The following is an 18,165-nucleotide window of genomic DNA, read 5'->3' as shown; positions in this document are numbered from 1 at the left end:
ATGTTGAAAAAATTGCTAGTTTAGGGTGATTCTCTAAAATGTCTATGGAAGAAACATCTTATACTTTTTAATCCTCCACAAACATTATTTCCAACAAGTATCCACATCTTCCCCCTCCCCCACCCCCGTTCAGGCTAATCCAATTCCACCCAACCCAAAACACGACCATCCTCCAATGTTCACCTCAATGTTCACACCTATAAAAACTCTATAACACTTTTGGAACCAACTTGGCTGTCTTACACTATTTCTATCTATTTTTTTATGAGCAATACATTAAAGCCTTATTCTATAATGGTACTTATTTTAATTATTTAACGATTTACACTCCTGTAATGCAGTATAGTAATTCTCTGCATCTCTGCCATATTTGAAGTTCAGGTCAGGAACTCTCTTGGCAGGCCAGTCTAGCCAGAATCTGTTTGGTTAGCATGAGGCTGGGCATAAAACCAACAGACATTTGTGTAAATTGTAGCACCATCTATACTAAAATAATTAGCAACTGGGATGAAAAATAGTCTATCTGCCCTTCTTTTTTTTTTTTTTTGTCTCCAAAATATATTTTTTTGGGGGGGGCGGGGAGTTACTGATAAAACTGCAAGTTCTGAATGTATAAATATGTCCAAAGGACGACCACTGGAACTTGTGGACAAAGCTCAAGGGATAATACTTTCATGCTTGAGAATGAACCTTCTTCAAACAACCTTCCTTGATGTAGTTATGGGATGGAATGATCTGGAGGGCAGAATTCTTCAGGCTTCCCAAAAGGAAAGTTTTGGATTTTTTTTCCTCATCGGTCAGTAGTCATATGGATATGCATTGCAAGTGGATCTTTGAGCGATTATATACTCCACTTATGAATTTAGAGACTATGCAACAAGCACATGGGGTGGGGGAAAAGGATGTTAAGTATGTATTAAGCAGGAGCAAAGAAGAGAAAGCAAAGGATGAAGGGTGGTCTGAGCATGTGTTTTTGTCATTTTTCAGGACTTGTCTGGCTGTTTCCAGCACAAACAGAATTGTACAAGGCACACTTCAGTCTTCCTATCCCTACAGGCCCTGTCTCCAAACAAGCAGATAGATGGATGGATGGCAGTCTGATGCTGCCTGCAGGTGAGGAGGAAGGCTCAGGAAAACAGCATAGTGGGGGAAAGACAAGTTTCCTTGTTTTCCCTGAGCATGACAGTCCTTGCCCCCTCTCCCTTCCTTGGCTGTGAACGATGCAGGAGCAGGAAGGATCAGGCCAGCTGACTACATCTCCTCATCCTCACTTGCCTTGCTCCAACGGTGGCAGCAGTTGGCAGTGATGCCCAGCAGGAAGTTGGTAGCAACAGAAGCAATGGAAACCACAAAGCCCACAAAGGCAATGAAGAGATAATCATCCAGGCTCAAGGTCAAGTGGCAAGCCTTGAAGCTCTCCTCTGTCAGGGAAAGCAAAGAAGCACCCTCCATTTCAGGTGGCTCACGGCACTCAGCCAATTGGGTATCTGAAACAAGAATAATCTGGTAAGTCAATCATGCCTATGTCTGTAGCAAGACTTGAAACCGTGAGTGACTTCCCCATCCCACCCCTTTTGCTATTCGTTTCTCTCAGACCTTATCAAAAATTCCTAAACTGATTAAAGGGTGGGGAAAAAAAATAGTACTTCTATTAAGATATCCTTAACTCTTATTTGATATTAAATAAACGCCAACAATGCATTTTGGAGGAGGGAGGAACATTCCCCAGACCCAAGACACTGACTGAGACCTTCATTTTCCAGAGCAGATTTTGAAAGCAGCTAGGGGTGGCAGAGGAAGGGGCACAAGGGAAAGTCTTGCTGCATGAGTGAATATCTATTCAAATGTTGGATAGTATCCAGTGCATAGAAGCTTACATACTCTTCTAAATAAGCGAGTGCTAGCCCATCACAGCTCATGCTGGGATATCAGTTAGTGAACTGCATTTTTATACTTACTCCTCTAAGAGCTGAATCTCTGAATAATTCCCCAAACAGAACTACCAACAGCAGAATACAGAGCAGAATAACAAATAAAAAAACCAACACATTACTTTCCACAATATGTTCTAATTTGTTTAAAAATAAAAACAGCCCTTTCGGAACGATTTCAGGCCGAGCTTCATCATTCTTCCATTATTGCTCATAATTAATTTTCAATCACTGGCTTCACTCATCCACTTTTTTCTTTTTTTGTAAAGCTAATGGCAAGAACTACTTTACACATGCAGTGGAATCACACTCTGCAGTTGTTTTTGGATTAAACACTTCAGAGTGCAGAGTCCATGTGATTTCTGAATGCCTCCTCATGACCAATTTCTTTGTTTATTAAAAAAATTAGTGTGACAAGTAGAAACATTCTAAATTAGGCATTTTTCCTAAGTTTAAAGCTGCTCTGAATGGATGGGTGGAGATTGGTTGTTATGAAGTATTCATATCTTGAAGCCCATTCTGCGTTCTTAATGAAAATTAAGTGCTATTGAATTGGGTCTAATTCCTGGTGACCATACAGATAAAAGTCACCATTGGACCTTTTCCTTAATAATAACTGACAGATATACATGATTTCATTGTGATCTTCTATGAACTGGTTGTAAGAATACTGGGTTCTGTACGGATCTTGGACAATACAATAAATAAACTGGGTAGTAAATAGCAGATGTACTAATGAAAATCCCCTAGAAAGCCCACCCTTTCTGCTTGGAGACATTTCCATAACAAAACAAACAAACAAACAAACAAACAAACAAACAAACAAACAAACAAACAAACAAACAAACCCAACCTTGCTGATCCAAGTGATTAAGGAGACCAAATCAGTTTCACCTGCATTTCCTTGCTTCCAAATGCTGGATAACACCCTCTCCTTCATTATCTGGTCTACCCACATTTAGGGATAGATGCATTTTTTTTAAAAAAAAAATACACATAAGACTCAGTTGCATAAGGGCACTTAAGGAGATGAAGGTGCTGTTAAAGCAGGGCTGCCTTCTGCTGTCCTTGCCTGAGCAGGATTTCCTGTCCTCAGGCCTTCAAGTTTGCAGCTTGAGAGATAAGCAAGAAGGTCAGAAAAAGACTAGTGTCAGGAAAAAAGAAACCGTGAGGGCTGGGAGAGGATGCTGATTTATGATTATGCAAGCTGGGGATCTTCCACACAAGGGCACAGAAAGGGCAGAGAGACAAGGTGGTACATCCCAGAGCCCTTTCTCGTGCGTCGTACTTCTTCTCATACAATTCTGACAATGTTCTACTTTGGAAGGACATCTCATCTCTGAGTGCTTCCAAAAGACTTTTTGATTCATATGTGATAGTATCTGAAATACCCTTCACACAGTGACTGCAATGACCTCCCGCAATGTCACAATAAACATTGCCACTGTTGTCCATGTTTTCACTTTTATGTTCTTTAAAAAGTGTCCCTCTCTGTTTCTCCCTTCTTCTCTTCCTCTCTTTCAAAGTTTCCCTCCAGGGGTTCTGTTGCATACCGGGTGAAGGACAGTCACCTGCAGCATCCAGTTAAGTGTGATGTGGCCATTTAGGCCTTGGTAATTGACAGAAATGAAGAACTTGTGGGTAGTAAATCTCTATTCATAATGTCTGGAGGGTAAGGATGGAAAACTAATGTGCCTGGGTTGTGCTCCCTTGAAAAAGAGAATCGTATCTCTGCCATAGCTGGAAGATTAAGGGTAACAATAGCACTAGCAATATCACTTAGACTTATATACCGCTTCACAGTGCTTTACAGCCTTCTCTAAGCAATTCACAGAGTCAGCATATTGCCCCCAACAATTTGGGTCCTCATTTTACTCACCTTGGAAGAATGGAAGGCTGAGTCAACCTTGAGCCTGGTTGTATTTGAACTGCCAAATTGCAGTCAGCCAGCAGTCAGTAGAAGTAGTCTGCAATACTGTACTCTAACCACTGCGCCACCATGGCTCATGAATGGTGAATTGTGGGAAGTACTTATTGACATTCCTACTCACCCTGTCCTTTGGAAGTGACCTTTGTGCTGTCCACTTGCCCTGCTGCTTTGTTCTGGCCCCAGAACAAATCTTCAGGGTGTATGGGTCCTTTGGAAAGCCGTACATGCTTTATCCCAAGAACCAGGCTGAACTGATGGATTCCCTGCACGTCTGCTGGACACCTGAGTGGACTTTCTTCACAGTCAGGCATTTGGGTGAGACAATGTGTGCAGAGACTCTCTGTGCTGCAGATGCAGATATTATATTGATAGCCAGCATTAGAACAATGCTTTGCTTTGAGGAAGGGTCACAGAGAGGTCACAGAAGGAGCAAGAGGAGCTACCATACTGGTTTTCAGCATAATACCCTTTGATTTTTTTCAAAGCACCTCTTGAACCTTTGCACCCACATCTGGCCTATGAACAAAACATAAATATGTGGATAAACTGCCGGCGCCCCTTCCCAATCTGAGTAGCATTGACAAAAAGAGATCTGTAAACTATGACTAATAGGGCAACTCGCTGAAACAGGAATCATCTTGCTAATGTGACCCAAAGTCAAGGAGATGCTATGTGTTGCCTGCTTTGTTCCACCTAGCCTCACCCCAATATTCAGGTTTTGAAAACAGCCTCCCTCAAACATTACCCACCCCAAGAATCTAGGCATGCAATCCAAGCAAGGATAAGGGGTTTTTCTGCCTTCCCCAGGATTCCAAAACACTCAGGGAATTCCCTCTCATCCTTGTTATGTCTGAGGGAGTTGCTTATAATATACTTTCCTTGCCTTGCTGAGGTGATCAGCCAGTTTGGGACCACTCCTAAGCCAGTGGTGGGTTGCCCCTGGTTCAGACCGGTTCGCAAGAACCGGTAGTAAAACCGGCAGGAGGCCCTGCCCACCGCCCCAGATGTCGTCATCAGTGATCTGTGCATGCACAGAAAGCACGCACGATCCCGTTGCGATCCTGGTAGTAAAGGTAAGTAGAACCCACCCCTGTCCTAAGCCCTTTCCCACAGAAAGTGTTGAAGCACGACTGGTGAATAAATTCATTTTGCTCAGCCAATTTGACCCACCAGTAAAGCATTCCTATTTAGTTTCATAACAGTAGGTGCTTTTCAATTTATTCTCATTTGAGTGGGACACTGGGTGCTAAGGCAAGCAAGGAAAAGGAAGGAGTGCCTTAGCTCTTTCTGGACTGTCTCCCAATCCCAATGCAACTTTCACCTGTATGCACACATGCACATATGCACACAGAGATAAACTCTTTCTCATCCTGCTTCTGTCCAAGTGGTAATTCTTTACACAGTATATCCCATCAACACTCTGGGGAGAGACCCCAGTTTCCATTCTGTCATTTTCTGACTGCATTCCGTGATGTACTCTCCCCACATGTGCTCTCTTCTCCATTCTGTTATCTTACTCCCACGTGGGACTCCTGCATAATGCTATAATAATTTATCCAGAAGCTCTTTCCTGTCTTTTGCTCCATTTCCAGAGCAGCAATTACTTCTGTCAATTTAAGCAAGCCATTTTAAAAGGGAGAAATTGACCATTAACTGTTTTGTTAACTGAGCACAATCTATATTTAATCTGGTCTTAAATATCTCTGCAGGAGAGATACAGAGATAGAGAATTAGACAGACAGACACACACATGCATAAACACATGCATATATACACTCATACAACTGAGAGTGCCAGTGTATGTAATGATTAAGATGCTGCGATAGAAGTGGGAAAAGCCAGTTGTAACCCGTCTAGTCTTAATTTGAAAACTACTTTGAAACTAACTACTAAGCTAACTACTCTGAAAAATATCTGGCAACCCACATTGTACCAGCATGGCAGATTACATTCTATAATCATTCTGATGGACCTGGTTGGGTTTCAATGGAAATTTGGAGTTGTTTTTGAAGGTATGACACATGGTGAGACTGAAGCCTTGGTTGCCACTTGGAATAAAAGGCTGGCTGAGCTTTTGATCAGATTGTACCTGTGCGACCTCTTTTCCTTTTTTTTTTAATAGTGATTTTATGAAGAATTATAATTACAATAAAATTAAGACAAAAGAAAAAGAAATATAAAAGGAAGTGACTTTCCATCTTCATTTTCTCTTAAAATACCACAAATGATCTCTTCTTTCCATATCTCATTTCTTATTTATAAAGAAATCTGTAGAACCTTGTCATTTCAATCCTGATGTTGGCAAAAGTCTATTTTAACCTTGATTAAATAAACTGACTTTATATTCCTTCCATTTACTTCTTTAGTCCCTTCAAACAATGTCCTAGAACAGTGATGGTGAGTGCCCAAACTGGAACACACGTACATGTGCGTGCATGTGTGCATGCTGGAACACTGGAAACCTGAAGACCAACTGGCCGGTATGTATGCATGCACCAGCCAGCTGGTCTTTGTGTTTTCGGCATGCACATGTGTGCCAGCCAGCTGGTCTTCGTGCATGCTGGAGCCTTGGAAAGCTGAAGACCAATGTGCATGCCTGTTTTTTGGCCATTTTTGGCTGTTTTCCAAGCTGTTTTCCAGACTCTTTTCCAGGCCGTTTTCCAGGCTGTTTTCCAGGTTGTTTTTGGCTGTTTTTCAGGCCATTTTCAGGCTGTTTTCTGGTGCTTCAGTGCATTGGAAACCAGAAGAGCAGCTGGCAATGGTGCACATGTCCAAAGAGAGGGCTCTGTGTGCCACCTCTGGCATGCGTGCCATAGGTTCGCCATCACAGTCCTAGAACTTGATTTTTTTTCCATGTTTTTTTTGTCCCAAAATACTTCAAACTTTAACAAAACTCTTTTGTAGAGCCAATGTGGGAAAACCATCCGATTCACGCACTTAGGCTGTTGTTTGTAAATCCTATTTAGTTATTAAGAGATCAAGGAATAGCCAACACACCAGAAGATAGGCTCAAGATACAGAAGGATCTTGACAGACTTGAACATTGGATGCTATCTAACAAAATGAAATTCAACAGTGAAAAAAGCAAGGTTCTACATTTAGGGAAGAAAAATAAAATGCACAGGTACCGTATATGTGGTACCTTGCTCAATAGTAGTAACTGTGAGAGGGATTTTGGAGTCCTAGTGGACAACCATTTAGATATAAACCAGCAGTGTGCAGCAGCTGCCAAAATAGCCAACACAGTTCTGGGCTGCATAAACAGAGGGATAGAATCAAGATCACGTGAAGTGTTAATACCACTTTATAATGCCTTGGTAAGGCCACACTTGGAATATTGCATTCAGTTTTGGTCGCCATGATGTAAAAAAGATGTTGAGACTCTAGAAAGAGTGCAGAGAAAAGCAACAAAGATGATTAGGGGACTGGAGACTAAAACATATGAAGAACGGTTGCAGGAACTGGGTATGTCTAGTTTAATGAAGAGAAGGACTAGGGGCGGCATGATAGCAGTGTTCCAATATCTCAGGGGTTGCCACAAAGAAGAGGGAGTCAAACTATTCTCCAAAGCACCTGAGGGTAGAACAAGAAGCAATGGGTGGAAACTAATCAAGGAGAGAAGCGAGGACTTCCTGTTTGCTGCTGGCCGCCGCCAGACGTTCCTTTGGGATCGTCAGCTTCCATAGCCTGTCAGAGCCGCCTTCACAACGGAACGGCGGCTCGAAAAAACTCCGTTCCCATGAGGAAACGGAGATAGAGCCGGCAGGGGTGGGTAGAACTCTCTGCAGAGTCCCAAAAGTTTTTCTTTTACTTTTGGGATGGAGCGGATGAGATGCCCCATATCCCCAGCCGCTGCTCCGGGCTTTGGGAGACCTCTGCTAATGCAGAGCTAGGCGTCAAAAGCAAGCCTGCGAATTTGACAGATTACTCAAAGAAAATGTGAGCTGGACCTGTAATACTGAAGCGCAAGTATTTTACTTATCTTTTAAAAATTACTTAAGAGAATAGAGGAAGAGAAAGAGGAAAAAAGGTTTTTTTTAAAATGGCGTCTGCCGCGGCTGGAGAAGAGTTTGAGAGGGAAAGTTCTTCCGTTTTTTATTCTTACAATGTAGCGGAATAAATACCACTGGCTACATTTGTAGACAAAACTCCGCTCCTGTTTTTGTTTTTCTCTTTTTCCCCTGGAGGCCTGATTGTTGCTGGCTGGAAGTCTTTTGTCTTGTTTTTTTTTTTTCTTCTAACAAAGCCTGCTTAGGCGGAAACATGGCACTGAGGCTTGTGAAGTCAGACAAAAAAATAGGTGGGGGGGATTCCCCCACTAAGAATTTAAAGGAACAAGTTTTAACTCTTCAGTCCCAGAAACCTGATTTTAATATAATAGAATTTCTCTTAGAGGAGATTGAAAGAAGGGATGAGATTGTGAATCAGCAACTTGAAAAATTTAAGCAGGAAACTAAGGAATTGGTGAAATCCAAGTTTGACTTTTTGCAGCAAAAAATTTTAAAAATGTCAGAATTCATGATTCGGTTGGAAACAAATGCTAATTTACTAGAGTCAAAAATGGATGAAATTCAAGACAAATTGGACAATAGAATTCAAAAAATTGAAAATGATTTGTTAAATATTCAGGATTATAGTTCAGAAGAAAAATTTAAAATGGATGCTGATCAAAAGTCTGGTAATGTAGAAACTCTGCAACAGAGGATTGAAAAAGAGGTTCTAAAGATACAATATAATTTTACAGAATATGCAATAAGACTTAGAGGTTTGCAGGAAAATAACAGAGATGACTTAAGGAAAATATCTTCTGAATTTCTAGCTGGGATTTTAAAGATTCAACCTGAGGAAGTGTTTTGTAGGATTGACAGAGCTTATCGAATAAACTCCTGGACTGCCAAGCAAAGGCAATTGCCTAGAGATGTGGTAATCTATTTTTCAGATAAAGAAATTAGGAATAAAATTGTGCAAAATTCCTTCAATTCTAATTTGCAATTGTATGGAAGAAAGATTTGGATTTACAAGGAACTCCCACCTAAGATATTAATGGAAAGGAAGAAATTTGGCTTTCTGGTGTCTGAGTTAAAAAGGAGAAATATTCAATTCCGGTGGGACGTCCCAGTTGGTATTATATTGAGATATCAAGGAGAAAGATACCAGTTAAATACTGTTGAAAGAGCGGAAGAATTTTATCAAAATAGGTTGAAAATGAATTTAACGTCTTCAGATATAATACAGGATAAGCAGAAGGAGCTGGAACTAAAGACAGAGACTGTACCAGATAAATTGCCTTTGGATTTATCGGATACCCCAGCTGGATTATCTACAAATTCGAGAGAAGTGCCATCTGATTTTAATGTGATGACTTATCAAGGCAAGGACAAGCATGGAAACCAATTAGAGGATATACAAGGGATAAAAAAGAAACGCGAGACACAAAAAATTAGGATGGAAGTCAAACCCACAAAAAGAAAACAAAAAAGAAATAGGTTGTGCAAAAATAGAAATTTCTAACCCAAGCAACAGTGAAGCCAGTGATTTTAAAATATGAATGATTATGTGAAAACATAGAGGAGGCGACACATTGGTCAATATCATCCTGAGGATAGTGGCAGATCTCTGCATTGCCGTAATTTTGGGACATGGAAAGAGCCTCAAATTGATGGTTTTGAATTATCTACTTTGAAACTTCTTTTTGTGTTGATAAATATATTATAATTATTTTGAATTATAAGGCAAGAGAATCATATTGGGACATGCAGAAGATCGGGTTGTTACCCAATACGATGATGGAAATTAATAATCCTGATGAAACCCACAATTATTATTATATGGAATATAATTATAATGTCACTCGGGTGGTTGTTTTTACTTTTATATATATAAGAAGATGTTTACTACTGATGGGGGCAGATATGATTGGAGACCTTGAATAAACTGTTGCATCAGCAAGCTATGTTACCCTATTATGGATGTTGGTTCTAACAATCCAGTGGAAAGACTTCAAGAAGATATTATATGGACTATAAATTTAAAGTTATTGTCTTTTCTTTTTTTATTTAGATATAATGGAATATATATATATATATATATTTAAGTAGTGTGGGCAGTGAATTAAAGATATCAAGAGTTGTGTATGGTAAATTTGTAAGACAGTGGGTGAATAAGCTAGCTACAGATTGATTAGTTTAAGAAAAGGGATTTTTAAGTGATACATTTAGGGGAGTGGAGGAAATGGATAGAGTGGAATAAATGTTAAATTAGATTTTATGGGGAGCCCGCTTTGAAATGTTATTAAAGTAGGACTTATCGTATAGTTTTAAAGTGGAAGGTGGTTTTGAATTGTTGCAATAATGTATAGATATAAAACACTATTATGCTAAATTAGAAGTTATTTTATAATAGTTATAGTATAATGTGTTTGTTTTTTGTTTTGTTTTTTTCTCTTCTTCTTTTCTGAGATGTATGGATAAAGGGGGATTTATAATACTTTTAGTAAGTAAAGGTCAGTATTTTGAGGAGGGAGTAAGTAATCTGTTATGAATTAGGGTTTTTTTTTTTGTTACGAAGAAGTCACAGGGGGGGAAGGGTGGGGAGGGGGGGTTAGGGAGGGGGGGGGAGGGGGGGGAAAAAGGGGGAAAAATTTGTATTTGAAAACTTTTTCAATAAAAAAAAAAAAAAAAAGAGATCAACTGATTTCTTTTATATCAGGGCTATCAAACTCCCGGCCCACACTCTGGATGCGTCATGCTACACTTGCTACACTTATGCCCGGTTTAGTGAAGGGGAAAAAAAGTCCTGATATGTCATGTGATGACACTGTAATTCCATGAGTTTGACACCCCTGTTTTATATGTTCAGTGTATCATCTTTTTTCCATGCCTGGAAACAGTAGAGACCTGTGATGGCGAACCTATGGCACGCATGCCACAGGTGGTGTGTGGAGCCATATCTGTGGGCACAAGAGTGTTGCCCTAGTTCAGCTCCAGCACGCATTTGCATGCTGGCCAGCTGATTTTTGGGCCTTCCGGGGTGGGTGGGTCAGGAAACAGGCTATTTTCGGCCTCGGGGGGGGGGAGGCCGTTTTCGCCCTCCCCAGGCTCCTAGAAAGCCTCTGGAGCCTGGGGAGGGTGAAAAACAGGCCTTCCTGTTCCACCGGAAGTCAGGAAATGGGCCGTTTTTGCCCTCCCCAGGCTCCAAGAAAGCCTCTGGAGCCTGGGGAGGGCGAAAAATGGGCCTACCAGGCCCACAGTGCCATCATGTGCCAAAAGCAGGGGGAGCGCGGGGGGGGTTTGCGCATGTGCGCACGGGGGAGCGGGGTATATTGAATTATGGGTGTGGGCATGTGCGCGCATGACCCCCACACATTCCCCCTGATTTTGGCCCACGACAACAAAAAGTTTAGCCATCACTGGTATAGACTGTCATTTTAAAATTCACTTTCAACTCAAATCTCAGTCTTGTGAAATAGACATTTTTCATATCCCATAACATGTTTTAGACTCAGTCTATCTATTGAGGCAGACACTATAAAATTAACTTCTGAGACCATTGTTGAAAAATATCCTTCAAAGTATCCAATGTTAAACTATTTTGCTACATTGTATAATTATAAATTAAATTTGAGTGTCCTTCTCCTTAAAGTGTAATCTTCAGTTCCTTCTAGTTCCTTCCAATGTCCAATTTTTAAAGTATTCTCTTACTAGTTATTTTTTTTAAATAAAAACAAAAACATTTTCCCATTGAAAGGATTTTTTAAAAATAATTAATTCCAAAATTTTTATTTCAAATTTAGCTGGACCCTTAGTCAATAAACAGAGCCTTGATAGTACAGTGGTCTACGCACCCTGTTATTAACAGAGCTGCCTGCAATTTACTGCTGGTTCGAATCTCTCCAAGGCTCAAGATTGACTCAGCCTTCCATCCTTTCTAAGGTAGGTGAAATGAGGACCCAGTTTGTGGGGGCAATAAGCTGACTTTGTATAAAAATATACAAAAGTATGAAGGCTATTGCTTAACACATTGTAAGCCGCCCTGAGTCTCCAGAGAAGGGCGGCATATAAATCAAAATTAAAAAAAAAATAAAAAAAATTCCAATTTTCTAAAATTGAAGTTTTAATCAACCTTTTGTTGTTGCTTTTTTAAAAAAACAGTTCTTAAACTTCTGGTTAAAACTTCTTTCACTAAGGATTATAGGAAATTCACCCAGTTCTGTAAAACTTGTTGATCCAAAGATTCCTACTAGCTGAAAACCACTTAACAAGCAGTTTCTGAAGGTTTTGGAAGTTCTGCCTGAAAGAACACAACATTTGCTTACTTCTTTTCTAATTAGAAAATTAATTTTCTAATTCTAAATAGAAAAGAAGTAAGTGTAAGTAAGTTGACCAAGATAGCTGTTCCATTGTGTCCCAGAGTACTAAATCCTTGTGTTCTGCAGATTTTCCTAATGAAGAGCAACTGTCTGGATCACTTATTGGTGATTTCAATATCTGTCCTTGACTGGAGATAAATTATTGAAGACCCAGTCTACTTGTCAACTCTTCATTCCATCAAGCTCCAAGACAGCTTTTTTTAATTCTGTGGAGCTGTCTTTAATTCTGTGAAGTTCTGTCTTCAGTTCTGCCACCTTTACTGAGACAAGGTAGAACCTAATAGCAGATCTAATTTATGTTCAGTTGGGTTCATTTTCTGTTGATCTCCAGAAGCTCTCTAGATATCTCATAGCTCATTTCAGCTCCCTCTGCTCCACAATAAACCAGGGAAACCCTTGGGATCCACAAGGAAAGAGAGGCTAGATGATAGGGACAGGTAAGAAATGATTTCTTAAAAGTGCATGTACTTTTCTGCCCACATCTACAAAGGGTGGTCCGGCAGCCCTGTTTCAAGAGATTCAAGTTATGGTGAATGCATCTTTGAGAGAAGGGATGGACCCACTGAAGAAAGTAGTGATCTGCTCCAGGGGTGGGCTTCAAAATTTTTAGCAAGGGGTTCTCTGCCTGACTGCTGGGTGGGCATGGCTATGGTGGGCAGGGCCTAATCAGCTTCCTGCACCACGGCGGCTGGGGGGGGAGGCATTTTTGCCCTCCCCGGGCTCCGGAGGCTTTCCTTAAGCCTCTGGGAGGATGAAAATGGCTTCCCCAGCCTCTGGAGACCCTCTGGAGACCAGAAAGGGGCCCACTTCCGGCCTTCCCAGACTTTTGGTAGACCTGTTTTTCACAGGTCTCCGAACCTCCACATGCGCCCTGCACTTACCTGCATCCAAAATGGGCCATGTGGGGACTCCTTGGTGGGGAGGGGCAGGGTGGGAGGGGCCAGCCAGGATGGGATTTTGGGGTTCTCCGAACTGCACAGAATCTTAGCTTAGAGGTTCTCCCAAACCCCTGTGAACCCCCAGCAGCCCAACCCTGATCTGCTCCTTAAGACAGCAGTACTAGATGCCCAATTGGGGACAATTTTTAGTAAAGGTTGTAGAGAAGGAGATCATGTTGCAGTGTCACATAACTTGGGAGGAAGTGAATTATCTGTACTTGTTTTAGTTGCATTTCATGTCTAGGCATGGAACCAAAACAGTACTGCTTGTGCTTGTGGATGATCTCTGGTTGGAGTGGGATGGGAGCTGTGTATATATCCTGGATCCTTTTGATTGCTCAGCAGCTTTCAGTACCATGCATCATGATATCCTTCTGGACTGGCTTTGGGATTAGGAATTTGAGGCACAGATTTATACTAATTTTCCTCCTTCCTCTGGGATCAGTTCCAGTCAGCACTGACAGTGAGGAGAGAGATTAAGCCCATATCACCAGTTCTGTAGGGTTCCTCAAACCTTGAGGCTTATCCCACTCTAATTTAACAACTATAAGAACTGTTGGGTAAAGTTAATAAACAGCACAGAGAGTCATCACTGTGCTGGATTGAATGTGTGTTTTGATGAGTGAGTTATTGCTTATTCTTGGGTGCAGTCACCTGTGTAAGATGGGCAGCAATATAAATCATATAAGTAAATTAATAAATGACACCCGGTTATATATTTCTGCTATGGGCCAGCCAAATGACATGATAAGCATGATCTGTGTGCCTGAAGGCTGTGTCTGAAGGCTATGGGGCTTTCCATGATGAAGAACAGGCTTCGGTTTAACCCAAACATGATTGAGGGTTTCAGGGCTCATTGACTCAATGATTTTTCATCCCTAGTTCTGGATGGCATCGCTGCAGAAAGAACTGGTAAACAGTTTTTTTGTTTGGAGGGGGGGGGTTCCTCCTGGATTCATGGCCCTTATTCAGAGAGCAGGTGACAGCCATGGGCAGGAGGGCTGTTGTTCAACTTGGTGTGTTGTATTCTTTCCTCAATCAGATGGTAGCACATATTGTGTCTCATACTTTGGTTAACTCCCAAGGGGATTACTGCAGTGTGCTATTGAAGACTATCTGGAAGCTACAAGTGGTCCAGAATGTGGTATTATGAACAATTAAGGATGTGGCTCGATACACCCATGTTCCCAATAAGTTTCTGAATGTTGCCTAAGAGGCAGGTTGACACTTTTATGCATGTATATAGTCTAGAACAGTGATGGCTAACCTTTTTGCCATTATGTGCCAGGAGCGGGGTGGGGGTGGGGGTGGTTCCCACTGGAAGTTGGCAAACGGGCTGTTTTGGGCCTCCGGAGGGCCTCGGGGGGGTGGGGAAGGCCGTTTTCACCCTCCCCAGACTCCTAGAAAGGCTCTGGAGGCTGGGGAGAGAGAAAAACGGGCCTTCCCACCACCCCCCGAGGTCCTCAGGAGGCAGGAAACAGCCTGCTTCCCTACTTCTGGTGGGCCCAGAAGGCCTGAAAATCAGCTGGTGGAGCTGAGCTCACGTGCCCACTGATATGGCTACGCATGCCACCTGTGGCATGCGTGCCATAGGTTCGCCATCACGGGTCTAGAATATTTGCAGTCTCTCTCTCTCATTACCTGCTCCATCAGATCTGGCAGAAGGTACATGCGCCAGGTCCTGTCAATTAAAGCATGTCAGTTGGCAGACTCAGGAAACATGGCTTTCTTGTATCAGAAAACCAATTTCTTTTGAGATTAGATTAATCCCATACCAGTTGGCCTTTTATAAAGCTTCTAAGTACTTGATTTTTTTTCCTTAGAGATGGGAGGTGATTGAATCTGAAAAGTGAATGAATTTGTTACTAACAAATTTAGTTTATCCTTCTTTTGTTTTCTTATGCATTTTTCTATTGCAATTTTTATGTCATTGATGTTTTAATTGTGTTAGAGACCCAGAACTGCTTTATGTGAGAGGACCAGTTATATAAATTTAATAAATGTCAATATGCTTATAATGTGTGTGTATCATTTGACATTTATTTTTATTATTAGACTGAGTTGTTTTATTCAGGACATATATTATGATAACTATGGTATAATATAATATATACATTAAATGTATATCTGAAATATTTATGTTTTTCTGTATAGACATACACACACGTAATGTTGATTATTTAGAGACAGTTTGAACTTCGAAAAATACACACACATACACACACATATACACATTTCTGAAACTTGACCTTTCACCTGAATTAAAATCCCATTACCTGTTAATAAGCTTTATCCTTAACCTCGTGTTAACTTTGAGACAAAAAGATGTATCTCTCACACTTCAGATGAAAGTTTAATACTCTGCCTGAAAGATCTTTCAGAAAGGATTCAGAGATCCTTTCAGCTGCGATCTACATTTGATAGGAGACATATCCTCTCTGCCACGGCGTCTGCTTTATGGAACATTCCCTCCCTCCCTCCCAAATTAGATTAGCTCTGTCTCTAAGACATGCTTAGATGGCTCCATTGCTGAGCTGGCTATTTTTATTCCCTAGGGTTGGTATGTCTGTATTTAGTAATATTTACTGTTTAGGTGATTTATTATTTTTTTGTATCTATACACATTTATTTATATTTTGTATCTATACACATTTATTTATATGTGGTTTTATTTGTGGTTTGTTGTATGCTGCTCAGAGTTGCCTTCAATGAAATGGGTGACTGTCTAAACTTGATTAACAAATGAATAAAGACTTCATGGCAAGATAAGTGATGCAATTAGAAATAAATCTGAGAATTGGACAATCACTTAATTTCACCTACCTGACATGCATCTCTGGATCCTATTTCTCAACCACTTCAGCAGTGGCTCCATGGTACAACCGCATATCCAGGGATTGCCTCCAATTTGAAGAGTCACCAGGCCTGTGAGACCTTCTAAGGCTTCAAGGCTAAGGAAAGACAGAGCCCCATAGCTGAGATCAAGCGCACGTAGTTGGACCAAGCCTCGGAAAGCTTGGGGGTCTATCTTCTTCAGCCAAGGGTTGTGGCTTAAGTCAACATGTACCAGGCTGTAGGCTTCCTGAAACATATTAGCCACCACCTGAGTCAAGTTATTGTAGCTCAAGTCCAAGTGGGAAAGGTGCTTAGATGTCAAAAAGAGTCCAACTGGTAGTTCAACAAGGGAGTTGTTCCGCAAATCCAATACTCTCAACTCCAAGTAGCAGGTAAGGTATCCAGGAGGGATGCTTGTGAGGTGGTTGTGAGCCAAGCTTAGGTTTCTGGTGTCCAATGGAAGATCTGGTGGGACTGAAAACAGTCGTAGTCCACTGCAATCCACGGCCTGGCTGCGGCATGTGCACAGAACTGGGCAACCAGTGACAGCACTGGCAAAGACTACTACCACTGCTACAAGGAAAGGGCTTAATATCATGGCAGGAGAGCAATGGGGTACAAACTGCTCTCCTCCCAGCTGGACACAGTCTGCACTCATTTTGGCAAGGTGGAAGCTACATGGCAAAGAGAGGCCAATCAAGAAGGGGCAGCAATGGGTGGAGACACAATCCAGCCAATGGGAATCACTGACAAAAAACTGCTACATTATGGTTGGAGAAATGAGGAACATCGAACCCAAATTTGTCAGATCTTGAGGCACTTATAGGACCATAAAAGAGTTATAACTAAGCGAAAAGCTGACAAGTTTTGGTAGCTTGTTTAGCTTCCTAAATAACTTTTTTTCTGTAGGAAGTTGAAGAGTGTAATCTACCTGCATACATGCATATGTAATTTCTATGGAGAAGTTAAAAGATTATAATAAGAAAAAATGTAAACAAAGCTGATAATTTTTATCCAAGATCTGCTGATCCCTAGATTTCTGGATCTTGAGTTAAGATAAAATGTGCTCTTTTTTTAGTGTGTTTTATTTTGTTTTGGTGTGCTGGAGACATAATTTGCTGATGACTTGCAGAAGTTTCTCATTGCACTAGAAAAATATAATCAGGTCACTGCTTTTTGCAGTCTCAGTAATTCTACCTGCAGTTCTACCAGACTGGAAGGAACTTCTCCTGGAATCATTCAGGTATTATTAAAATAAATGAAATAGCTGTCTTCCGCTGTTTCCTTTTCTGTTTCCCAGAAAGCTAATGTCTGCAGAAGGTCCTCTTGATAAACTGCTGCTAAACTGGATTAAACTTCCAAATGAGTCCCTCTTGGAAAGGTCAGGAGAAACTAAGGCTGGAGATGGGGAGCCTCTTAGCAGTCCAAATTTTTACTTGTTTGGGAAGATGGCTAGCCATTCTCTTTCACTTTAGGAGCAGATGCCGCCCTCCAGAACTAGAGCCACTGAAATAGGTACATGAATCCATGTTGTGCCTAACTTGAAAAACTAAGCCGGAAGCTGTATGCCAAGAACAATCATGATTTCAGGGTCCAAATAATAAGCATCAGGAGAAGGAGTGTAATGCTGTCCTTGAAGCTTGGTCTTCTTTCCCAGGCTAAAGTTCTTCCAGGACAACCTGTCAATGAAATATAACAAAGATCAAAGTGGGGAGTGGGGATCATATACCCCTTGTGCATTCAACATAGCTCTCCTGTTGCCAACTGTTTTTATAGTAATGCATGCACCCCACTTTCTTTCCAAATCACTGCTGACGCCCCTACTCTTTGTCCTCTATTATAAACATCATTCTGGGAACCCCACACAATTTTCTCAATGTACAGTTGTTATTGTATTTACTGTAGCACCGGACCGAGATGTGTGGGAAGAAGAAAGAAGGCCGAGGCACTGCTTGTTTGGCCAAAGAGTGAATTTATCTTCAAGGAAGTAAATATATTCAGCTTTGGCTGAGAGGGAGGAAAAGCATTGTAGTTCAGCGTGAAGCCATCTGAATTAGATTCCACGTCCATTACTTGCCCCACATCTGGAAGGCATTAGGTTGAAGAAAGCTACCTTAAACTATTCAGTTATCCACCTCCCTCTTACTTTAGAAGTCCATTATA

At 41.2% G+C, this 18,165-nt stretch overlaps 1 protein-coding gene across 1 annotated transcript; it reads right to left on the bottom strand.

The window, feature by feature from the left end:
- Positions 1-1,251: 1,251 nt before the first annotated feature.
- LRRC55 (leucine rich repeat containing 55) lies at positions 1,252-16,660 on the bottom strand. The gene is made up of 2 exons (XM_070957235.1): positions 15,991-16,660; positions 1,252-1,487 (listed from the first exon to the last, which is right to left on the bottom strand). Exons 1-2 carry the CDS (start codon positions 16,658-16,660, stop codon positions 1,252-1,254), a joined length of 906 nt encoding a protein of 301 aa, XP_070813336.1.
- Positions 16,661-18,165: the final 1,505 nt, after the last annotated feature.

The sequence above is a fragment of the Pituophis catenifer genome, unplaced genomic scaffold (assembly GCF_029215685.1).
Source record: "Pituophis catenifer annectens isolate HBS135680 unplaced genomic scaffold, rPitCat1.0.hap2 SCAF_1, whole genome shotgun sequence".
In the NCBI taxonomy this organism is placed as follows: Eukaryota; Metazoa; Chordata; class Lepidosauria; order Squamata; family Colubridae; genus Pituophis; species Pituophis catenifer.
The sequence above is the reverse complement of the archived record's forward strand: the minus strand, read 5'-3'. Positions and strand labels throughout refer to the sequence as shown.